At 40.6% G+C, this 25,743-nt stretch overlaps 1 protein-coding gene and 1 long non-coding RNA gene across 3 annotated transcripts in view; one reads left to right on the top strand and one right to left on the bottom strand.

The window, feature by feature from the left end:
- Nucleotides 1-678: 678 nt before the first annotated feature.
- Nucleotides 679-24,311, bottom strand: LOC307210256 (myosin-1B). Its single transcript, XM_079965860.1, has 40 exons — nucleotides 24,239-24,311; nucleotides 23,991-24,038; nucleotides 22,168-22,409; nucleotides 21,895-22,038; nucleotides 20,173-20,329; nucleotides 19,247-19,274; nucleotides 18,194-18,311; nucleotides 18,018-18,110; nucleotides 17,815-17,878; nucleotides 17,622-17,720; nucleotides 17,426-17,529; nucleotides 17,199-17,337; nucleotides 15,349-15,467; nucleotides 15,110-15,259; nucleotides 14,146-14,316; nucleotides 13,446-13,749; nucleotides 13,221-13,291; nucleotides 12,818-12,905; nucleotides 12,618-12,735; nucleotides 11,927-12,050; nucleotides 11,706-11,842; nucleotides 10,549-10,804; nucleotides 9,673-9,915; nucleotides 9,388-9,564; nucleotides 9,157-9,302; nucleotides 8,965-9,055; nucleotides 8,491-8,880; nucleotides 7,645-7,771; nucleotides 6,586-6,704; nucleotides 5,816-6,012; nucleotides 4,873-5,056; nucleotides 4,620-4,785; nucleotides 4,179-4,303; nucleotides 3,625-3,933; nucleotides 3,328-3,531; nucleotides 2,793-2,918; nucleotides 2,531-2,701; nucleotides 2,335-2,439; nucleotides 1,745-1,840; nucleotides 679-969 (listed from the first exon to the last, which is right to left on the bottom strand). Exons 3-40 carry the CDS (start codon nucleotides 22,369-22,371, stop codon nucleotides 817-819), a joined length of 5,817 nt encoding a protein of 1,938 aa, XP_079821986.1. The 5' UTR covers nucleotides 22,372-22,409; nucleotides 23,991-24,038; nucleotides 24,239-24,311; the 3' UTR covers nucleotides 679-816.
- LOC307210413 overlaps nucleotides 1,791-25,743 on the top strand; it is a 186,543-nt gene continuing 162,590 nt past the window's right edge. For both annotated transcript variants that reach the window (XR_013835972.1, XR_013835973.1), the window contains exon 1: nucleotides 1,791-1,861. This is a non-coding gene — a long non-coding RNA (uncharacterized lncRNA). The remainder of the gene's footprint in view (nucleotides 1,862-25,743) is intronic.

Below are 25,743 nucleotides of genomic sequence, written 5' to 3' on the forward strand. Positions count from 1 at the left end.
AAGGCAGCATATGAACATTGTAAATAAATGAAAAAATATCCAGTGATTCCTCTGAAACTCAGCTGCTGAGAGGCAACAAATAAAGGAGAACTACTGCATTTTGATGCCTTTCTTGTTGACTTTGCGGAATCAATTGGTTGGCCACCATAGGAAATAGGATGCTAGACTAGATGGGCCTTTGGGCTCTTCTTAAGTACAGTACTTGCATTTTAGTTTTGATAATCAGAAAACTGAGGCACAAAAAAAGAACAGCTATATGTGAATAGAATAACTACTACAGTCACAACTGACTACTTAATCTTAGTCTAAGTGCTCACTTAATCTTATTCACCACTTTGGAGACCCACGAGATGAGGAAAAGCTTGAGATAACACCAGGAGGGTGAGATTCACAAAAAGTGTTATGTAGTGAAGTTTCACCCTGGGCCAGCAGGGGGATACTGTATATAGTTTTCACTCAGGTCTGTAGATAGTTTTCACTCAGGTCCACGTCAGTTATTTTAGGCGGGAAACGCTGGGCTGTTGTTGCTACAATGTTGACAGCCGGCTGCCTATAAAAGCAGGCCGGCTGAGCTGTTTGCAGTCAGTTCTATTCCAGCTTACAAAATAAAGAGCTACTTGGAGAAATCACTGTGTCGTCTGCTATGTCAACCCACAACTTAACAAAAAGGATGGCACATTTTTATGTATGCAAAGGTTTCTACAGTCTTTATTTCCTAGACACCGAGGACAGAACAAACAATAATTACACATCAAAGTGATGAAGAGCTTCACATTTTGTGTATTTCTTCAGTCACCTTGAAGTTTCTATACATGCTTATTCTTCACTTTTGACTGCCTTTCCAGCATCACGGGATTTCACCCGCAGTTTGTTGACCTGTGACTCTGCAATGTCAGCCCTCTCTTCAGCTTCTTCCAGCTCATGCTGAATCTTGCGGTATTTGGAGAGGTTGAGGTTGGATTGTTCCTCCTGAGAATAAAATTATGAAAACCATATTATTAAAAATCCAACTTCTCTTTTATTTCAACCATAACCAGGTGATTGGGAGCAGGATGCTAATGTCTTGATTCTTCATTATGTGATTATGTGATTTAACTATTCTTACAAGTTTGTGGGCACCAGTTTATGGAAACCCAGCCAGATGGGTGGGATATAAATTAATACTAATCATCATCATCATCATCATCCCTATAATCCTAGCAAGTGTTAAAATATAAACCAGGCTAGCAAGACTGCCTAAGTAGTAGATCCATTGAAATCTTGTAGAGTCTTCTTAGTCATGACTAATTTAAGTTTCATTTATTTCAATGGGTCCACTCTAAGTTTAATTAAGTCTGGATTCAACATATAGTTTTCTCCATGCTGGGAAAATGTTCAGTTCTTAATTTTCTGCCTGTCAAGGAAAAAATTATGAGAAATCTAGTCTAGACTCCCAATTAAAAATATGACAGATACACATAAGTCAAAATTGTTAAAATGTAACTATCCACTCCTTTATTATAACTCATTTTAAAAAATGATATTCTCCATATTTGTGTTATGCAATATTCTTGCGTTCATTACTTAATTAGTATTTCCATCTCACAGTTTCCTTTTGATTCTTGCTTTCCTTATTTGTAGTATCAGATAATGTGCCACTGTTTAGGACTTTGCCCCACAGGCATTTTAATGAAACTCGTTACAGTAAATATAATCAGAGTTATTTGAAATGTAACCATTGTTCCATCTTCAGTGCAATACTTACAGCTTCTTCAGATTGTCTCTTATAAGCTTTCACTTTCATTTGCAGTTTGTCCACCAGATCCTGAAGCCTCAGAACATTCTTCCGATCTTCCTCAGACTGAACAAATGGAAGAAAAAAGTGAGTTTATATAATTTAAAATTCATTCCTCAGTTTTATTTTCTTAAATAATATATTTTTCTAGAGTGAAACTTGCACTATGTGTTGTGGGAGAGCATTCCATGGATTAGAGAGGTTAAGGGCTTGATAAGAGGAAATGAATAGCTATTAATGTTTTTTTGGCAGGGGGCTGTGCATTGGCCGTATTTTTGGTTGGTTGGGGATATCAGGGCATGGGAATGCAGTGACATGTTTATGATGATATAAGTGATGATATATGATGATATAAGTGATGGAGCTGCTCATATTGTAATAGGGGAAAATAAAGAGTTCATGTAATTTACCCCATTACAAACCTTTGATGAAGAAAATGTTTTTGAAAAGAATTTCTCTCACTCTATTTCACTACTATTAAACATTTCCAGTTTGAGTGTTCAATAACTTCAGTAGCATTTCTTTCACTGTATTATTGAAAAAACATTTATCACCCTCACCTGGTAGGTCAGCTCCTTGACCCGTCTCTCATATTTGCGCACACCCTTGATAGCATCAGCACCACGCTTCTGCTCGTTCTCAACTTCAGCTTCCAGCTCACGTACCTGAGGAAGGCACAGAAGGGAGAATTTGCATTCCATTGCATTCTTTACGTTCAAAATGTATAAAGACTACAGATATATGAGGAATACGCACTCTGTGCTCCAGTTTCTGGAGCTGCTTCTTGCCACCCTTCATTGCCAGCTGTTCTGCCTCATCAAGACGGTGTTGCAGGTCCTTTACGGTCTGCTCCAAGTTCTTCTTCATCCTCTCCAGATGGGCACTGGTGTCTTGTTCCTTCTTGAGCTCCTCAGCCATCATGGCCGCCTATTAATAAAGTTGCCAAACCAGTTCAAGAAATCAGCCATACTAAATGTATACAGGTTCAGATCTCAAAAGGAAACTCCCTGCAACTCACATCAGTGATGGCCTTCTTGGCCTTGTCTTCTGCATTGCGGGCTTCTTGAATAGTCTCTTCCACTTCACCTTGGATTTGTGCAATGTCTGTTTCCAGCTTCTTCTTGGTGTTGATCAAGCTGGTATTCTGTTTGGGGGGGAAACATATAGTATTTGAAAAATTGCCTTAAAACAGCCAAGACAGAATTTTTAAAAGGCAGGAAACAATGACATCTACTTAGAAATGAACTCAATGAAGCTCTGCCTCAAATAGTTGCCTGGGATTTCTTATTCCTAAATCCCCAGAGTTTCAAATGAGATGGAAATATCATAGTATGCATACCATTGAGTCTAATAATAGAGAAATAAGCTAAATAATCATGTCCACAGATGTTTTGTATAAGAGCAAGCAAAGATTATTTAGGCATAGCTTTGTTTCCTTCAAGTAACATGGCTAAAGGTGGAAGAGGATGGAAGAGAACATTCCCCAAGATAAACAGCCTGCTCTTCTCTACTGGTTAATGAGAGGTGGGGCACATTACATATTAGAAGCTTACCTGTGTGTGAAGAAGTTGCACACGCTCACTGGCATCCAGAAGCTCCTGTTCAGCCACTTTCCTGCCCCTCTCTGTCTGTTCCAGAGCTGCACGGAGCTCCTCAATCTCAGCCTGCATAAGGTTAGCTCTGCGCTCAACCATGGCCACTTGCTCCTTCAGATCATCCTGGCTCCGAACAGCATCATCCAAGTGCAGTTGTGTATCCTATCAAACAAATTATTATGAGACACAAAGTCCTTAATAACATGGCAAGTCCAGGATTTCACTTTCAACTGTGTGGCATTGTACTCTAGATACCTTAAGCTGCCCTTGTGTGTTCCTGAGGTTCTTTAATGCCTCAGCAGCTTGGCGGTTGGCATGGCTCAGCTGGATTTCCATTTCATTCAGATCTCCCTCCATCTTCTTCTTTACTCTCAGGGCATCATTCCGGCTCCTGACTTCAGCATCTAGTGTGCTCTGCATGGACTCTACTACTCTCAGATGATTCCTCTTCAGCTGATCAATTTCCTCATCTTTCTCTGCAATTCTCCTGTCAATATCAGCCTTCACCTGATTGAGCTCAAGTTGGATGCGGAGGATTTTGCCTTCTTCATGTTCCAGTGAGGCCTTAAGAAAGCCATTTATATTAGCTATTAATAATAGACTAAAATAAGTGCCCCCTCTCCATTTTATTAAAATGCATTAGACATCATCTTTAAAAGGAAATATTTTGTGCATTCTTTCCTCCAGTCAACAGCAAAACAGAAGTGTCCATCACGATTCTGTTAATACTGTTAGTAATCTTTAAGTGTTTTATATCATAGAACAAGAAACTTTTATCCTGTTTTCTCTAAGAAGAATGATATATGTACCTCAGCTTCCTCTAGAGAAGCCTGCAGTTCAGACTTCTCTTGCTCAATCTGCTTCTTCACTTTCTCCAATTCATGGATAGCCTTTCCACCCTCAGCGATCTGTTCCGTGAGATCAGAAATCTCCTCTATTGGTTTTACACAAAGTAAAGAGAAATAGATGAATAGTTTAGTTGTTGTAATATGGATGATGATACACAGCATTTGGGTGGGATGGGGTGAGGGGTAAAGTGCTTTATTTTCTAATTTCAGCTCATCCTTGTGGAATAGATTAGTTGTTCTGCACACACAGTGCATGACCTTATGGACACCAGGGTCTGTCCTGGAATCAGGGAGAAGGCTTGTTTGAAGTTATTTGGTTCTTTGGAAGTAAGACATAGCTTCTCAGTTTTGTGCCTATAGTATTCTAAAACTGCTTCTTAGAATATACAATTATTAACTTACGTTGGAGATTCTTGTTCTCACGCTTCAAGGTTTCCAAGTGATCCAAGGATTCTTCATAAGCATTCTTCATCTTAAAGAGCTCTGTGCTGAGAGAGCGAGACTCCTTCTGGGAAGCTTCCAGTTCAGACTGGGCTTCTTCAAATTTCTGTTTCCAGTCTGCCAGAATCTGCAAAACACCACCAAGAAATAAGCAATGAATTCATTAGACCTGAGAACTTCATGCAATATGTTCATTTAAAAACTCAAAAAATACCTTATCAAAGTTCTTCTGCTTCTTATCTAGAGCTGCACAGGCTGCATTGGACCTTTCCACATCAATCATCAGGTCCTCCACTTCATTCTGTAGCCTTTGCTTTGTCTTCTCAAGGGAAGCACATTTGGAATTCACAGCTTCTACGTGCTCTTCAGCATCCTGCAGGCGCTGGGCAAGTTTTTTCCTTGAAGAAGATTAAAAAAAAGTCAGTAGTAAATTGCATGAATCTGCTTGGGTAAGCAGGAAGGTCTATTATCCTACCATAGGCATTGCATAACTTCTGTTACAGACATCATAGAGGGACAGAAGGAGGGAACCCCAAGGTGTCCAAAAGTATAGAAAACATTTGGGGAGAACTTGCGGGAGAACCCCCAAAACAGCCCAGAGAGGACTTTGAATGCTAAGTACCCACAGAACCCTGAATCAGTGGGAAAACCTGGGTGTTGTGTAGTAATGAAATGGGCTGGCTGATTGGTGAAGAAGTGAGTGCTACGTTGGTGGCCTAGAAGCCTCCAACCCTCACTGACTGGCTAGCAGGAAAGGGACTTCCTGAATGAGAACAGAGGCATACCGAGATGATCTTGTACCCATGGCAAGGAGCTGTATTGGTGTGCCCCACCATCATTTGTGCCCCTCCCTCCCTTTTCTTTCCTCCTGCAACTCTCACCCTCTCTCTCTCCCCACCCCCCTCGAGTGCTCCACTCTCTCTGGGCACTTTGCTCACACTTCTAATAGTGCCACTGGCTGATTGGGGAACGGGCCACAGGGCTTCTGTAACAGCCCAGAGCAGCAGAGGAGCAGCCTAAGGTGCATGTGGACAAGCAAGCAGTCTCTTAACCACTCCAAGCGAGAATGGAGAGTTGCAATTTTTGAATTCCTAGTCCAAAATATTGCAACGTTTTGTAGCAGAATAACACTTTTTATCTCAATCTCCCCAACATACTTGGCCTCTTCTAGTTCTTCAGTGCGCTGGATTGCATCAGTCTCGTATTTGGTTCTCCATTGGGCAACCTCACTGTTTGCCTTGGACATGGCACGTTGCAGCTCAGCCTTTGCTTCCTGTTCCTCTTCAAATTGTTCCCTGAGCAAGTCACAGTCATGACGAGCAGATTGCAAGGCATGGGCCAATGCATTCTTAGCCTGGAGAAATTAAAATATTTGTTAAGTGATTTGCCTAGATTTTTTTGTGTGAAATTAAGTCTCCTGAGTTCCGTGGATCTTTCTACCTAGCAAGTATGTTTAGGACTGCAGTCTGAGATGGAAAACCCATGGACTTCCAGCTCCCATCGCCTCAACCAGTATGACCAGTGGTCAGGGATGATGGGAGTCCAACAACACCTGGAGGAACACAGATTCCCCATCCCTAGCCTAAGTAATTTTTTGGGGGGTGGGATTTATTTCCATGACATTGCTGTACTGCTCAAATACCAGTTCATTGCATATGGTTTTGTCTGCACAATGTTGCTGTTTTTAGTTTGTTAATTTGTGTTTTGATGGTTGGATTATTGTTGCTTTTATGGTCGCTTTTGAACTGTAAACTGCTTTGAGCAACTCAAAGGATAAAAGGCGGAGGATAAAAGGCGGTGTAATTTTTAAACAAAAAGAATAAAATTTCTAAAATATTTCCATAACACTTTAGCCCTTTACAGCAGCATGCAGGATTTGCAATACAGCACTGAAAATCCATTTATTAGATCTAGTCATAATGTCCACCTTTGTTTCTTCTTCAAGTTGCCTCTTCAGTTCTTCAACCTGTTGAGTAAAACCTTGCTTGCCTCTTGAAAGTTGAGAAATCAAAGCATCTTTTTCTTCTACTTGGCGAGCAAATTCACCTGAGAAGAGCAAAAGAGAATATTTAATAGGACTGGAATAAAGTTGACTGAAAAAAATGTACTCAAGAAGAAATGGAGCAACTGGGAGTTTAAAAATAATAAAATTAGCTATACAGTCATGTCTGAGGTTATACATAAAGGTAAAGGTACCCCTGCCCGTACGGGCCAGTCTTGACAGACTCTGGGGTTGTGCGCCCATCTCACTTAAGAGGCCAGGGGCCAGCGCTGTCCGGAGACACTTCCGGGTCACGTGGCCAGCGTGACATCGCTGCTCTGGCCAGAGCCAGAGCCAGAGCCAGAGCCGCACACGGAAACGCCGTTTACCTTCCCGCTGGTAAGCGGTCCCTATTTATCTACTTGCACCCGGAGGTGCTTTCGAACTGCTAGGTTGGCAGGCGCTGGGACCGAGCAGCGGGAGCGCACCCCGCCGCAGGGATTCGAACCGCCGACCTTTCGATCGGCAAGCCCTAGGCGCTGAGGCTTTAACCCACAGCGCCACCTGCGTCCCGAGGTTATACATAATGCCACATAAACCCCACATTCCTCAAATACTAATTGAGAAAAGCATACACTTTCACTTTACTTCCTGCTGTGATATACACAAGTACTCAGATCAGGAGAGCTTGCACCACAGATGTAGAAGTGAAAATTTTGGAACTTTACAAAAAGTGGAATGATCTGATTGTAGAAGAGACTGTACATTTGGCTGAGAGCACTTGCTTAGAGACCACGTGCCACTCTCTGACTTTGGAATCACAACCTTGATACATTAATTACGTAATTTAGTGTTGAATAATGCTATTCTTCACATTTTCAATGTTGCGATCCTTTGATGTTAAAATCAGCTGCAAGTTACATTTCTTACGAGAATTTACAAACAACTTTCACAGTGTGTATAATGTGTTTCGGTGTGTAATTTCTAAACAGTCATGTGCCTTACCTGCTTCTGTCTGCAGACGTGCTCTTTGAGCAGTCAGGTCATTAATTGTGCGCTGGTGCTCTTCCTCCTTTGCTTTAACCTCACTCAGCTGATCTTCCAAGGAGCGGGATAATTTCTCAAGAGCTGACTGAAATGGGCAATTGGAAAAACATTGAAATAGTCTTCAAACTGATATATTAGTAAGAACATTCTTTAAAAAGAAAGTAAAACTATGAAAACATTACAGATAATTTATAAATTTGTATTTATGCAAATGTAAGTTTCATTGCAGCCTAAGTAAATGACAGCATACATTTAAAACCAAATTCTGAAGTTTGGCACAATTTGATATGGAAATTACAAACTTTGCAAAGAGCTAAAATCCAATAATGGTGCTGAAATCTATTAATTTGATTTCATTCCTCAAGTCAGATTCTTGCAGGCAATCTTTGAACACAAAGTCTTCAATATATTAACACACACAACATAATTTCATGAAACAGTGGAGGAATGTGTTTACCTGTATATTCTTTAGAGGTGATAAAATATATAAACACCTAATTCATTCATCTAGCAATTACATTGGCTACCCAGCAGCAATTAAATACTGTACACTTAGGAGCAGACCTTTTACAGTCTAATCATTAAAAATATTGCGTATTTTTCATATATAGTTGGCATCCAGAATATGTTTTTAGTACTGCTTCATTTGCTTATGGTATATAATCTGACTTTGCTTCAACTTTAGCCTAAGGTCAGGTTTAGAGATGTTCTGGCAGCTTAGCTCTTAGAAAAACATGTGTCAAATGCTTATGAGATGATGTAGTAGTTCTTGCATCCCTCCCCTAATGCACTGAAGTACAATACCTTAGATTTAGAGACAGATTCCATATTACTGGCAAGGTCATCAATCTCCATCTTCAGCTCACTCTTCTCCTTCTCCAGCTTCTGTTTCACACGTTGCAGGTTATCAATTTGTTCCCCAAGTTCAGCTGCACTGTCTGCATGCTTCTTGCGGAGAGCAGCCGATGTGGCTTCATGTTGCAGAGTGGCTTCCTCAAGGTCCCTGCGCATTTTCTGGAATTCTGCCTCACGTTTCTTGTTCATCTCAATCTGAGCTGCGGTTGCCCCACCAGCTTCCTCCAGACGCTCACTAATCTCTTCAAGTTCTCTGGAGAGATCAGCCCGCTGCTTCTCTGCTTTGGCCCGAGATGCACGCTCAGCCTCAATCTCCTCCTCCAGTTCCTCAATACGGGCCTAGAGAAAGCGAAGCAGCCATTAACAGAGTCTTCCCTGATGAACTGATTTTCATATGATGGAGTCAATATGTGCTTGACTTGCCTGTAACTCCTTTATCTTCTTCTGAAGCTGGGAGCCCAAGGCCTGTTCATCTTCAATTTTGCTTTGTAGCTGGCTGATTTCAAAGTCTTTCCTTTTCACAACAAAACACAAGGTTTTCTCAGTCAAATTCTAAGAGGGCTGGGTGCCATAAAGAGCTCCCAAAAGGTCTTCTAGGCAGTAAACCATACTTACTTCTTAAGCTTTTCATCCAGCTGCTGCTTATCATTCTCCAAATCCATTGTGGATTCCTGGGCCAGCTTCAGATCACCTTCAAGCTTCCTCTTGGATCTTTCCAGGTCCATGCGAAGTTTCTTTTCTTGCTCCAGGGACCCTTCAAGCTAAGGACAAAGAGGGGGGAAAGACTTTGTAACTCTAATACTACTTTCACCCCACAGTTATTCTTCTGCATGTGATGGTGCTTACATCGTCCACTTGCTGCTCCAGCTTGGTCTTTGCTTTGGTCAGAGTATTGACTTTGTCCTCCTCTGCCTGCAGGTCATCCAAGGTCTGTTGATGGGCCTCTTGGAGGGCTTTCTTTTCCTTGGTCAGTTTGGCAATGTTCTCATCCAAGACTGCCATCTCTTCAGTGAGGTTTTTCACCTTTTAGAAATGAACAAACAGATTCAATATATCATTCTAACCTGGAATGACAATACTGTACTACATTCTGCCTATTTGTTGCAGATCTGAGCACATTGTGATCATTACCTTGTTTTCTGTGGCATGCTTCTCCTTTTCCACCTTGGCCAGTGTTAACTCCAGATCATCAATGTCTTTCTTCAGCTCTGAGCATTCATCTTCCAGTTTCCTCTTTTTGGCTGTCAGCTCAGCATTCATTTCCTCCTCATCCTCTGCCCGTTCAGTCAGCTCCTTAATTTTAGCTTCCAGCTGAATTTTGGTTTTGATCAGCTGGTCACATCTCTCCTCAGCATCTGCCAAGCCATCAGATTCCTGTAGGTTGAAAACATGTTTTTAATGCATGTCTCTCGTCTTGTTGAGTTAAAAAGTAGGTTTTTAGTTGAGACATACACCACATAAGCAAAAGTTTGATAAAATTCCTTTACCAGGGATTCAGTGACAATCTGCACATTGATATGCAACTGTGTGGGTGGGAGGGGTTTCTGACTTTGGGAAGTTTGGCCTTTGCTAACAGACCAGAATAGGGGTGCATTGAACAAGGGAAGAAGGTAATAAGGTGAAGTTTAGCATAGGGAAGATAGAGAGAAGGCAGCTAGTGGAGACATGAGCAAGGGTTGGAGGCAGGGGAGAACCTAAGCAGTGGGTTGAAGGAGGAAGTGGACAGAGACATGTGTGGAAGCAAGAGTTATCAGGCAAAGGAAGGGAATGTGGGATAAAAGTAATGAATAAAAATGAAGAGGTGGAACTGAGGATTTTTCTTCTTCTCTTTCTATCTTTCCTTGTTCCTGCACTTTATTATATACTTGATATCTATAATTATCTTTTTAAATATGTTTTATTAGCTCCAAAAATTCTTGGCACTTTTTGAATTCTTGTATCCAATCTATCTGTGTCAGGCATTGAGTCACTTGGACAAAAACATTTAATGTTACCAGTGATGCTTACAGACTGGACTTGGAGCTGCAAGTCATTCTTCTCTTGCATCAGAGACACCATTTTTTCTTCCAGCTCCTTCCGTTTGGCCTCTGATTTGGCAAGCTCTTCTTTAGTTTTCTCAAACTCTTCCTTCATGTTGGCCATCTCCTTCTCTGACTCAGCACTCTTCAGCAGAGGTTTGATCTTGAAGTACAACTTCATCCAAGCCCAAGTCTTCACATTCATGAATGAGCGGACATTGTACTGAATAGTGAAGATAGACTCTCTGTAAAGAAAGCAAACTAAACCTTAAGGACGATTCCAAAATAAAATTTGTTTTCAAGTTTGTTTAATCTGTATTAAACCTGCATGTGTTGATGAACTCATTATCAAACTGGACTCATTGCCAGTTTGATAATGAGCGCTCACATCTTCCTTTGTGGGCACCCTTTGCGGGGCCGCACACAGCACCCCAGTCACGTGGGACCCACCAGCTGTTTGGGCTAGTCTCCCTGTGCTAGTCATTGGAGGTTCCTGCCAAACCTCAGTCAATCAGCACCACAGGGAGGTGGGGCCAGTTGCTTAAATAGGAGGTGGTTCTGGAGCTTCACCCACCCAACCCTCCCTTTCGTTAACCTGCAAAAAGCATTAGACAATGTTTTGTGTGTGCTGCTACGTCTTTGGATGGTTGCTGTTGAAGAGCCAGGAAGCAATTTGTAACAACTTTGGCGGTTTTAGGCCTTGGGTGGAATCCTTTAGTCTATCTTCCCTAAATGGGGTGTGGCGGGTGAAGTGGTGACTCAACCCCCCTCCCCGTGGCAGCGATTCCAGGGTCCCCTCTTAAAGGGGTTTATATATGGGAGTCATTGGCCATACACTGAAAGGTTGTCAGTGAACTCCCCTGCATTGGAGGGATATGGGGTGGGCTGCCAGCATACACAAGCATCTTGCTGTGCATGCTCCCATATCCCATTCACCCTGAGGAGCTCCAGCTGGGGGCTGGGAGGGATACACGCCCAATGCCTAAGTCAATTTCTTCCTACATCTGAAAAGTTTAATAAAGTTGTGGCCAATTTTTATTCCATAACACATTGTCACAAGTTATTATTCCTTCTGGTGGTCTCTTGGGGCCAGAGAGTCTCCTCCTGGGCACGCAATGAGTCCTATTACAGACTATGAAACTCTACCTCCTTTCCATCATTTTCTTGAACTCCACTCTCATCAGGTAACCACGGCAAACAGCTTGGGTGCGTGTAATCAACTGTGCCAACTTATCATCTCTCATCTCCTCTAGAGTACCCAAAAGGCCAGCTTTGAAGAACACCTGGGAAAAGAAAATATTACAAAGTATTAATCACTATCTCAACAAACTCAAATATTACAGTCTTGTAATAAAAAGTAATTTTACCTTTGTGTGGCCAAATTTATATTGGGTATGGTCAACATCGATAGAACCGAGAAGCTTCTCAGAAGCTTTCTTGCTATCCATGAACTGTCCCTCTGGGACGGCACTTGCATTCAATATCCTGTATCTGTTGAGAAAAGCTTACAGTTTTTATTTTGCCAAAGTATTATGATAGCTGGCACTAACTTCCACAATTGTTTTTGTTACAGAATAATATCTGAAAGAGATTAAAAACTGAATTTGGCTGTGAAGTACAACTTATGTCTAGGGAAACTTTCTTAAACATGATGAACATTTGAAAAGATGTTTCTTAGTAACATGATCTTACTGCAGGTGGCCTTTCAGCTTATCTAATTATGCTGCTGCAAGCTGATGCAATATAAGAAGTTCCATTGCTGTACAGAGGGGTACGCAGCTATTAAGGAAGTACACAGCCTATCCCTGATATACCTTTTTATTATTTCATCCCAGTTCTCTCAACCACATTCAATATAAACATACACTAATCATCCATCAGTGAGTTCTTAGTTGATTTTCAGCATTCTTAAAAGTTTAACATGTACAAAGGCTGAAGGCTTACTTTTACTTTATTGGGACTTATTTCTTAGTGCTTTGGATTATACTGCATTGTATTGAAAACATATTTTTAAAGAACTGAGAAGCATAATAGTAAAATAGTATGGAATATACAGACCTCTGTTTAAAATCACCATAAATGATCCTGCTAGGGAATCCCTTTCTGCAAATTCTGATACCTTCCAGCACTCCATTACATCTCAGTTGATGCAATACAAGTTCATGCTCCATGGCACCTTAGAGAACATTAGAGTATGGATTAACACTACAGGGTAGAATTTCCTTCTCTATCGAAGAATGTTTACTAAAATGTCTTACCAGGTGTTTTAGTTTCATTGGGGATGAGACAGCGCACAAAATGAGGGTGGGTACTCTTCAAATTGCTCATCAGCTTGTTTAAATTCTCCTATGAGGTCAGAAATATTTGTTTTACCTGCATGTTGATGTTTAATACACAAGAAGAAGCCAAATTTTCAACTGAGACACAGCCAACCTCTTTGACATTGGAAGCTGCTGAAGATATAACTATAGATAAATAGATTTTGATATATAAATATACTCTTTGTAGACAATCTATTTTGAACATATTGATCTCATTTATGTTTATGTTTTTTCCCTCTCAGATTTTGTTATGATTTGACAAATCATAATATAAGCTAGGAAAAAGACATTGATTTAAAGCAAGTTTATTCCCCATTTCACAAACAGAAGTTGTGCTTACCCTAAAGAGAGCAGATACAGTCTGGAAAGAGGAACCCTTCTTCTTGCCACCTTTCTTGGCGCCGCCACCCTCTAAAACATAAAAATTATAAAATACATGAATGAAATTAAAATCCTTCAATGAATTACATAAACATATACCACTAGAATTTAAAGCAACTATCTCTTTAAGTTGCTAATTATGGGTTATGTTCATGAGCCAATTGCGAAGTGCAGCAGGAATTACCTTCTGCAGGGCGGTCAGCAAATAGCAAAGCCAGTGTCTTCATAGATGATTTCTGGTAGAGCTGAATCACACTTTCATTCAGGGGGTCCTTGTTCTTGTCCAGCCACCCACTGATGTTGTAGTCCACAGTGCCGGCATAATGGACCAGGGCAAAGTGAGCCTCAGCCTTCCCTTTGCCAGGTTTGGGCTTTTCAAAGTTCTTGCATTTGCCAAGATGCTGTTCATAGAGCTTGTTCTTGAAAGATGTGTCTGTTGCCTTGGGGAACATGCACTCTTCTTCTAGGATGGAGAAAATGCCCATTGGCTGGAGGGAACAAGGAGAGTAAAAGTAAAATTACTAAATTTAATTAATAGAATTGTAGAGTTGGAAGGGACCCTGAGGATCATCTAGTCCAACCCCCTGCAATGCAAGAACATGCAGCTGTCCCATATGGGGATTGAACCTGTAACACCGGTGTTGTCAGTGCCACACTCTAACCAACTAATGTAATTAGTATTTGACAGTAAAAGTGAACTATTCATAGTGTACATTTAGCAAAATGGTATAGTCCTGCATGAAATTTAGACAAAAGCATCATCACAATTTCTGTTATTATTATGGAGCTATTCATTTTTATAATTAAGCATAAGCTTAAGCACCTTGCTAAAACAGGGGTTGTTTGCAGTTACACATGTGCTAAACAAGTAATTTTTCAGAGACCTTCTCAATGAGTTCAATGCAGGCAGCCAGGTCCATTCCAAAGTCAATGAACTCCCAATCGATTCCTTCTTTCTTGTACTCCTCTTGCTCCAGCACAAACATGTGATGGTTGAAAAACTGTTGCAGTTTCTCGTTGGTGAAGTTGATGCAGAGCTGCTCCAGGCTGTTGAACTAGACAGTGCAAATATATCGTATAAGAGACCACCATGTTTAACAGTACTCTTCATTCTAGTTTTCTAATGGTTAATATTAAAAACCTTACATCTCTTCAGGTTTCTGCAATTATTAATGGTTTTTTTTTACAGTTCTTGACAGTAATTTAAAGTCATATCACAGGGTGCCCAAACTTTTTTCAAAGAGGGCCAGATTTGATGAAGTGAACATGCGTGAGGGCCGACCAAAGTTGTTTTTTACAATTTTACCCCAAAGTAAAATTGGGATCGGGCGGGCTGGTTTTGGCCCCCGAAACGAACTTTGGACATACATGTAGGTCTACTCGTTATTTTCTCCTTTGCTGAGCCCAAATTCACGTATATTCACTGAACTTACTGCTTCCAGTGCTTTCAGATACATTGCTTACACTCTTCATCAGTGGCGTAGCGTGGGGGGTGCGGGGGGGCTGGCCGCACCGGGCGCAACATCGGGGGGGGGGCGCACTCGCAGCTCTCTGCCCCTACCGGGTTAGGGGGCGCAAATTACTTGCCTTGCCCCGGGTGCTGACAACCCACGCTATGCCACTGCTCTTCATACCAAATCATATCTACAATTCCTTATCATTGCCAGATATTTCTGTGTCTGGCATCCTCTCCAGTTAACGGCTTGGAAACAATTTCACTCCTTCATTGTCTTTGCATTGAGAACATTATTGAACTACACTCTTTAATTGCTTAAAGGTTTTACTGTGACTATCAGAATCACCACATCTCTGTTCTCACACTGTTCCATCAAGGCCCTGTTTCCTTACATCAAAGATCTCAAAGCCAGCAATGTCCAACACTCCTATGAAGTGCTGCCTAGGCTGCTTGGTATCCAGCTGCTGGTTGATACGAATGACCATCCACAAGAACATCTTCTCAAAGACAGCCTTAGCCAGAGCACCAACATTGTTGTACACCTATAAGAATAGAATGACAACAGTCAGCAGATAATTGGAGCGACAAAGTGGAGTCCATCCACTATGAGTTTTGTACTGCAGATCATTACCTGCTGGACTGTTTGGCCTTTGGTGACAAACTCATTGCCGACCTTGACTCGGGGGTAGCACAGAGCTTTCAGCAGATCTGCTGAATTGAGATTCATGAGGTATGCAGCCTTGTCAGCAACTGAGCACAGATATAAGAGGAAAGGTTTATGAGCCCAATATATAATATTTTCTACATTGGATGAATGTATGAATAAACAACACTGCTTGTATAGAAATACTGCTAGAAATACTACAGATCTTACTAGGAATACAAACAGAAGAAGCAGAGTAGTAAAATACTTTCCCTAATTTTTTTAAGATGTGACTGATTTTTCAGTGATTAGAAGCAAGAATAGGTCTGCCACTCTGAACACAAATTAACTTCCTGGTGTATGACATGGAAACTACTAATGTAGAGCTGCCTTTGAAGATGGTTTAGAAACTTCAGCTGGTACAGAATTTGGCTGTTAGGCTGTTCTCTGGAGCAAGGTGGTTTGAGCAAGGTGGTATATGGCCTTCTCGGCAGTGGTGCCCTCTCTGTAGAAAGCCCTCCCATTAAATGTCTGGGAGATAAAGAATTAAACGGCTTTTAAGAAACAGCTGAAGGCAGCCTTGTTCAGGGAAGTTTTTTATGTCTGACATTTTATTATTTTATTATTTTATTATTATTTATTTATTTTATTATTATTTATTTTATTATTATTATTATTATTATTATTATTATTATTATTTTGCTGGAAGCCTCCCAGAGTGGCTGGGGAAATCCAGCCAGATGGGCAGGGTATAAACAATAAAATTGTTGTTGTTGTTGTTGTTGTTGTTGTTATAATACCAATCCTGGCCTGACTGCAGTGGCTGGGTCCAATTCAAAGTTCTGGTTTTGACTGACCTATAAAGCCTTAAATGACTCAGGACCACAATACCTCAAGGACTGCTTTTCCCCATAATGAACCTATCTGGATTCTGCAGTCATCATCTGAGGCTCTTCTTTGTGTGCCTTCTCCATGAGAGGTCCAGAACAGGCCTTTCTGCAATGGCTCCCCATTTGTTGAATACTCTGCCTAGGGAGGCTTGCCTTGTTTATATCTTTAGGCGCCTGGCAAAAGTGTTTCTCTGTAAGCAGGCCTTTGGCTGATTAACATTCTATGACCTTTTAAATGTGTTTGGGAGAAAAGAGTTATTGGTTTGTTTTTCTTCTATTATGAGTTTTGTGTTCTCACTTTGTATTTCTATGCTGGGAACCACCCTGCGATCCTTGGATGAAGGACAGTATACCAATTTAATAAATAAAATAATAGCAAATTAATCAGCTAAAACTACACGTTTGTCGCTAGAGGTGTCAACTTGAATCAGATATTGGGCTGGGGCTGGGTAAGCACTGCCCTGCATAATTGATCCCAAAATGCATCACGTGCACACCATTTGAATGGCAATGCCCATTAACTTTTTTTGTTGTGTACAGCCCCTGGGAGGGCGGCAAAGGGACCTTAGCCCCTAAGAGTTGACTCCTATGTTTGTCACTGTGATGTGGCTAAGAGATTAGTTGGGATAGATTTGGCGGGACTATGGCAACCAAAATTCCATCACTGTTATTCAAATTTCTAGATTGTATTGACTTTCAAACATTCTCTGGCTTGACTTAGACAAGAAAATGAATATAAAATAGTATAAAGCTAGACACGTCTACTCAAAATTAATCCTCATTGAACGCAATGAAACTTGCAGGTAAACGTTAATCGGACTGTAACTTTAGGCTCTCATTCTTATGCATTGGACTTCAGCTGTTCAAGTGAAAGGAGCAGCTGAGGATTAAGGGCATTTTTTGGTTGAAGGCTTTTGCTCATAGTCCCATTGCAAATTCTGTAAATACCTTCAGTGCCATCTGGCTCAGCCTGCTCCTCACGTTGCTTCTGCTTGAACTTCATGTTCCCATAGTGCATTACAGCTCCAGTTAGCTTGTAAATGGCTGTCTTTTCTTCAGAATTGAAGCCCAAGATGTCAATGGCACTCTGACAATTGAATCAAGATGTGCGAGTGAATATTTTTTATATTACCTCTAGTTGATACGCCAAAAACTCACTTGTTCATGCTACTTACATCAGTTGCCATCAACTCTTCTTGATCATCTATGCTGGGAACAGTGATCTCACCCTGACTCACAAAGTGAAAGTCGTATGGGTTGGTAGTAATCAGCAACATCTCTGAATAAGGAGAAGCACAGATTTTCATCCACTGCATAATCCAGCAACAGCGCAAGATTTTAGCAACAGCCACTATAGCAAATGCCTCTTACCAATCAGTTCTGGCTTCTTGTTGGACATGATCTGATAAAAGATGTGGTAGCTTCTTTCAGCTTTCAGCTGGAAAGTAACTCTGGACTTCTCTAGCAGATCTGGCAAGAAACAGAAGCAACCAATTAAGAAACTAGCGAGTGAAAGAGAAAGCAAGTGAGAGAGCGAGAGAGAAAGAAAGATCCCATCCCTTACATGTCTCAATGTCAGCAGAAGCCAGTTTGCCTGTGGCACCAAAATGGATTCTGATGAATTTACCCTTTAAACAAGAAAAGGCATGTGATTACAAATCCTATGAGGCAAATTCTGCAAATACATTACTGCAGATTTGCTGTATGATGACCACCCTTAAAAAAGTGAAGGTCAACTACTTTGTTCAGATTCTGCAGGAGACTTACAAAACGCGAGGAGTTGTCATTCCTCACAGTCTTTGCGTTTCCAAAAGCCTCCAGCAAGGGGTTGGCACTGATGATTTGATCTTCAAGGGTACCCTGCAATGTATGTATTATTGTAAGATTAAATATATAGAAATTGCAGCAAAGGCACATTTCATCCTTTCTAACAAAAAGCTTACCTGCATTTTGCCTTGTGCAACCGGCTCATCCTTTTTCTTGTCACCTGTGGCTGCAATTGTTGCAAAGTATTGGATGACACGTTTCGTGTTCACAGTCTTTCCAGCACCAGATTCTCCACTGTTGATCAAACACATATCAGAGCGTTACATGGACTACTGCAATGTGCTCCACATGGGGCTACCTTTGAAGGTGACCCAGAAACTACAACTAATCCAGAATGTGGCAGCTGAACTGGAAGTGGCTGCCAAGACCATATAACACTGGTCCTGAAATATCTACATTGGCTCCCAGTACGTTTCAGAGCACAATTAAAAGTGTTGGTGCTGACCTTTAAAGCCCTAAACGGCCTCGGCCCAGTATACCTGAAGGAGCGTCTCCACCCTCAACATTCAGCCCGGACACTGAGGTCCTGCTCCGAGGGCCTTCTGGCAGTTCCTGCACTGCGAGAAGTGAAGCTACAGGGAACCAGGCAGAGGGCCTTCTTGGTAGTGGTGCCCACCCTGTAGAATGCCCTCACATCAGATATCAAGGAAATAAACAACTATCTGACTTTTAGAAGACATCTGAAGGTCCCCCTGTTTAGGGAAGTTTTTAATGTTTAATGTTTTGTTGCTTATTCTTATTATTATTCTGTTGGGAGCCACTCAGAGTGGCTGGGGAAACCCAGCCAGATGGGTCGGGTATAAATTATTATTATTATTATTATTATTATTATTATTATTACCCTGCCCTTACCCCATATTATTAGAAAGGAATATTAGAGAGGAATAGCCAGCAAGCAGCACATGTTATTCAAAGCCTACTAAGAAACTAGGGGGTCAGATAAATGCCCCTCTTCTATAGAAATAAAATTGAAATTTTGTATAATGCAACTGTAGAACTTTCAGAAAACTAGATCACTGGAGATTTACTGTACCAGCATTTAAGAGGACTATACATGTAATTGAATCTTTCCTCCCTGGTAGGATAAGGTAGTTTTGACAAAATTCCTTTATTCTCTGTTGTACTGTATCACAAAGTCAGCATTGATTTCATTAAGGAAATAAACTTACGTAATCAGGATTGACTGATTCTCACGATCTGGAAAGATATATAACAAAAAAGAACTTGTTATTAATTTAGTGCAGCTATGGTTCAGTGTGAGCTAACTTGAGGAAAAGTCCCATTAAACTCAGTGGGACCTGGTTCTGAACAAACATGCTTAGGATGATACTGCATGTAATTATTGAAGAACTTGCAGTGGCTTGCATACAAGCAGGTCATAATTGGTAAGAAATATGCAGGGCAAAGCCCAGATTGTGTATATGCTATGATGCTAGAGGAGCTCAGCCATGCACACAAAATACATTCATCTGTATTTTTTACAGCTTTTGTATCTTTTACAGCTTGTGGGATTTTTTTTTTTAAGGAAGTATATAGCTTCTATGGCTACAAAGTATGCTTAGAAATGTGTGGAAACCATTTGATGAAATATCTGTAGCAATGGGAAACTGAATTAGTTTTCCATAATTTGAATGCATATTCATTGCTTTTCCCAATGACTCTCAAAACTGTGTGCCATTTATGCATGTGTGTATTAATTATAAATAGCTCTGCATGAATTTTGTTTAAGGAATGAATTCCCCAGTAAGAATAAAATATGAAACCATTCATTTCTAAGAGTCAAACTGAATATTCTCTATTTACACTGAAAAATGGAATCACATTTCAGCAATATTGGTATTTTTTCTTCTTGTCAACAATTGTTGATTTTTAAGTTTTGTATTCTTTTTTGGTGAAAAAATGAGCCAACGTTACTTTTTGAGCAGGAATTGGACTACATGTATTAGCATGATTAGGGAACTTCTTAATTTGTTTTGAGCCAGCTTTCTAATGCTTCTCTATATGCTATCTTAACAGACCTCCACATTTCCTAGGAAAGTTATTAAGGTTTCTCTTGAGAAAATGTTCGCTCTTTCAAAGAGATCCATATACTCACCAGTTAACATGAACTGATAGGCATTGTCAGAGATGGAGAAGATGTGGGGAGGGGCCTCTTGACGCTTTTTGCCTCTGTAGGCAGATACCACTTCTGGGTTGTACACTGGCAGCCACTTGTATGGATTGACAGTGACGCAGAAGAGACCTGAATAGGTCTGGAAGAAGAAAAACATATCTAGCTTGTTTTATCCTGTCTATTGTAACACAGAGACACACACACAGAGAGAGAGCTTTATTGTGGTCCATAGACCCAAAATACACAGTACAACAATAGTATATATCAACAGTTATTAAGGTGTAAGAGCGGCCTTGCTAGCCAACAGAGGAGCCTATTGTTGATTTTTCTATTATTCCCAATAGAGTTTAAAATGCAGTTAGCTCACAACTTGTACAAATTTAACTTGCACAATTGCAGATTTACATACTTGGTGACCGGAGAGCTGAAATCACACAGATTAAATGCCCATAATACAGATTGCTTTAAAGCTCTTCCTGGAGCAGGTTTTCCTGGCATGAAAAGAGTTCTCAAATTTGCTTACTAGGCTCTGGGAAGGTCTCACACAGGCTCTGAAAGGCGCTGACAGGATCCAAGACCTCTCAGAGCGTAGTAAGCAAGATGGAGAGCTTAGATGCTCTTTGCCTTGCATGGGAGGCAAGGCATGCTTGGCACACTGGCTTCAGAAAGGTAGGGATAGTAAAGTGGGGGCAGTTTCAGAGTTGTTTTGGCTATACACAATTTTGGTTTTATGCACAACCCCCCAGAATGTAACCCCTTCAAAAATTGTGAGTCAATTGTATATAATTCCCGAACTAAGGAACTTTGAGCTGAGCAGGATATTCAGGGATATATACTTAGGACAGGATGTTTATTATTGGGAATGAGGGAAGAGAGAAAAGAAAAGAAAAGAAAAGAAAAGAAAAGAAAAGAAAAGAAATCAAATACAGTGGTACCTCTGGTTAAGAACTTAATCCGTTCCGGAGGTCTGTTCTTAATCTGAAACTGTTCTTAACCTGAGGTACCACTTTAGGTAATGGGGCCTTACGCTGCTGCCGCTCAATTTCTGTTCTCATCCTGAAGCAAAGTTCTTAACCCGAGGTACTATTTCTGGGTTAGCAGAGCCTGTAACCTGAAGTGTTTGTAACCTGAAGTGTCTGTAACCCGAGGTACCACTGTATGTGAGTAGACTTTTGCCACATTCCTGTCCTTGACTGATACAAGACACTAGGAACATAATATAGGATCTGGCAGCTAATAGTTACTTTGCCCACAAAAGAGCAATACTGGCTAACTGATACAAGGTAGAAACCTAACATGGTTGTGTGGTGTGAGAGAAGAAAGTGATATTTGGGAGGTCTTAAAGCAGAGGTAGGAAACCTGTGGCCAGAAGTGCAGTTAGCTAATTTTAGGCATTGGTCTTATGAGGCTACTTCTTTAGATGGTAACGTGCATTACTTCATGTACTTCAAAATGTGGTAAGCTAGCCCTGCTGCACTTTGAGGGCATTTTGCTGCAAGGGACCCTGGACTTCTGCCCCAAAGTCAGAACTGCCTATGGCCCTCCAAATATAACTGTATTACAACACACTGTCCACTGATCATGCTAGGTGGAGTTTCTGGGAGTTAGAGTCTCATCTGGAGAGCCACAGACTTCCTCACCCCTATATTAAAATCTAGTTCCACCATAAAAAGAGAGAGGCATGTTACTTCAGAATATACTTACATAGATCATCCAGGCTGCATAACGCTCTTTGAGGTTATACAGGACAGCAGGTTCATGGAGGTGGGTCATCATGGCCATGTCCTCAATTTTGTCATATTTGGGAGGATTCATAGAAAAGACTTGATCTTCCTTGACTGTTACAGACTGGGAGGAAAAGGATTAAATGGAAGATGAACAAATATAGGACAGACAGCCAACCAAACAAAAGGCCAATTTATATCATCTTAAAAAGTAGAGATGAGGCAATTTTAACAATGCATTCCTTCTACTCACTTCTCCGGTTTCCGTCTTGACTGTGACCTTCCCTCCTTCCCTGGCTGTGACACTGGCCTTCACATAAGATATCTTAGGATCTGTCACAAAGACTGAATTCTTTGCATCAAAGGGCTTGTTCTGGGCCTCAATTCTCTCTTTTTCTGGCTTTCGTAGATAGGGGGCAGCTGGCCCGAAGATGGCCATCTCCGCGTCTGAAGACATGACTGCGGTTTATAGCACGCAGCTCAGCAAACGAAAAGCTGAAGGAAAGAAAAATATGAATCATGTAAAGAAAATGTGGACATACGTCCAATATACAACTTTTCCTTTGGCGTTACATCCTGTATTTCAGAGAGTTGGCAACATCCAGCTCCATTGGCACTTAGAACCAAGGTCCTACTTTTCATATGGAATACCATACTTGGCACCTATAGATTCTGAATCCTGAAATCTAGATATTTTCAGGTCTGTGGAATTTGTTCAGTCATCCATTAAACCAGATTATATAAACTGCAGAAGCTGAAGGAACTGCCAGGGTCAAATTACCTTATTGGTAGGTTGGTTGGTTGGTTGGTTGATTTATTGTTTGCTTTGGTCATTTTTACTATTTTGTAAGCCACTCTAGGAATTGATACTGCAGTTGAAGGATAGAGTATAAATTATCACATAAATTCTTTTTTTGTAGCCAATAAGGAAGAAAATTAAAGTGACTAGACTGTGCTTATCAGAGCAAGGCTACTGTTTTCTTTCTTATGATATGAGTTAGAATATAATATTATTTTGATTAAAAACAAAATTCAATGCCTATCTCCAGTTGGTTTTGTACTGTTTTTAAAACTATTTTAGTTTTTATGTCTTAAGATGCAAAAGGTGATTCATAAATATACAAATAATAATTGTTCTCTTTTTGTATCTTATATTTATAACTAGCCAAAGACTATCATTTTAGTTCAAGTGGCTTACACTTTACTGTTTTATCAGTGCACAATAGACTAAGGTGCCTCAAGACTGCTGTTTATTACAAGACAACTAACTATCCCTCTATAAAATGATTCTGTACACCAGATACTAGATTTCATCCCCTACAGACTCATCCAGATTGAGCTACTTCAGCCCGCTCTGTTAGGAACTTGAATGCTGGAATTGCAGGAGTTTGTAGCTTGAACTGTATTATTGTGTCCTTTCGTGTGCCAACAAGCAAGAAGTTCTGTCAAGCAGGATTACCGTAACTTAGGAAGCTGCCTTATACCAAGTCAAACCATTGGTCCATCTAGGTCAGTATTGTCCATAGTATTGTCCAGGGTTTTAGATGGGACATTCCCAGTCCTACCCGGAGTTGTCAGATATCAAACTTGGGACCTTCTGTATGCAAAACAGATGCTCTACAACTGAGCTACAACCCTTCTACACTGCTAACTGTTATGTTTACAATTAAATTAGAAACCATACAACTTTCAGCAGGAATTGCGTACTCCCTGCACAGTAGAACCCCATGTCAAAATTATTCATACAGCCATATAGACTATGGCCTTTATGCATACATAGCATGATGCAGACTGTGATTCCCTACCATAGTGCATCCTTTCAGAATTTGACCCATGTGTTTGTGCTATGGCAGATGTTCTATTAGAGGGGATAGTAAAAGAATCAGTATATTCAAGGCCAGTTCCCAAAATTGACTTCCTCCTGCTAAGTGGAATGCTGCTTTATAACAAAATTTGATATAGCTATACATGTTCCATAAAGGTTGGGAGGAAGCAATTAACCCACTGAAAAACATGCAGATCCTTTCCTACCATGTATCTGACTTTCCCCAGGGAATTAATAAATCAGTGTCTTACCTTGTGTGGTATCAGGTGGACTGTAAAGCAGGGTTGAGCTGCCCAATACTGTAAAATAAAAATGATAGATCCTTTATCAAAGGTCCAGTAATAAATTATAGAGTAGCAACTGATGGGCAGATTTTAAATCCCTATTGACACAGGCTATCTGTGCTCAGAAATGTCAAATGCAGCAGGAATGTACTGGGATGTGAAGAATTCAGGGTGGGATTCTATTCCTTTTAAACTCGAGCTTCTCACACTCTTACCTTTAAGCTGTTGGTGCAAGGACATGAGAGGCTGGTCCCAAGACTACTTATATAGGAAGTGATTTGCATACACAGCAGCCTCCTCTTCTTTCTTCGGTCAAAACCTTTTTGGCAGCCTTAACTCCCAGCAAGATTTCCATTCATATTTGACGCGAACAGATATAATTAGATCTTTCAGCTCCATGAATCAATCTAAAAATAAATTGACAAGAGGAGGGAAGAGTGGGTGGCAGCCTATATATTGTGGTCTGATCCTGATACCAATTTTGTGTTCTGGTAGAGGAGAGAAATATATGCATCTGATGCTGTTAGGGTTCAGTGGGAGTGCAACATATTGCTCAAAGGAAACCCATATGCTTATGATAGAATGAATGGCAGTAAATATGTTTTAACTGGTAAGGAGAGAAGAAGAGAAGGCTGGTGAGTGCATAGTGAAGCTGAAATAAATATTTGTAGTAATTTGAAATTTGCTAATTTTTCCAATTTTACTTTTTTCAAATTTCGATTGGGAAAATTCAAATTCATCTGAAGTATTGAAATGTCAGTACTTTAGTCAAATTTGCTCTTTTTTGGCAAGCATCAAATATGAAATTTTGCAAGCTGTGAGCTATCAAACACCATCAAATAAACACCACTGTGTGTAATCTGTCATGTGCTGTCAGATACTGAATACAGTTGCTTGCCAGACACCAAATACATATGTTAAGCACCATTGAACAGTACTGTGAAATACTGTACTGTTATAGGTTAAATGAGTGCTTTTCCCCCCTTAAAAAATGTTTAGGGATACTCTCATTTTGGCTGCTCCAGCAAGCATCTGGTTGCAAAAACACAGTTTATAAGGCTAGGAGACATACACAGGCTAGACATTTGCTAAATAACATAGCATGTTGCTAACTATCTTGTTTCTTCTTAAATAATTACAGCCATGGGGGAGCCTAGTGCTTACTGGGAAGGCAGAGCACACGTAGGGATACTTTTTCATTTCCACCATGATCAGAATAGAGACACACACTCTATATCACACACGCAACCCTGCACAGCTAGGAGCCTTGTGAAAGACTCTTTTCCTAAGAGTCCTAGCCAAACTTGGAGGGCTAATCTCAGTTTTCATAGAATCATATGGTTGGAAGGGACCCTGAGGCTCATCTAGTCCAACCCTCTGCCTTGCGGGAATCTTTTGCCCAACGCAGTGCTTGATCCCATGACTTTGAGATTAAGAGTCTCATGCTCTACCGACTGAGCTATCCCAGGTCTGATCATGGTGTGGGAGTGACAGATAACCACGGTGCTTTCCCAGTAAGAATTATGTTTTCCCATTCCTGTAATTATTTAAGGAAAAACAAGATACATGGTTGCATATTACATAGTTGACCAAATTTGACCTACAGTCTTTCCCTCTCTCCACTCCACATTTTTCTTCCTTCCCTGCTTCTCAGTTCTTCATAATCCACTATCTTACTTTTGTGTTCCTTAATCCTTTGACTGAAACTTCTAGTTTCTGT

This window comes from Podarcis cretensis (genome assembly GCF_951804945.1).
Source record: "Podarcis cretensis genome assembly, chromosome: 2".
NCBI lineage: Eukaryota > Metazoa > Chordata > Lepidosauria > Squamata > Lacertidae > Podarcis > Podarcis cretensis.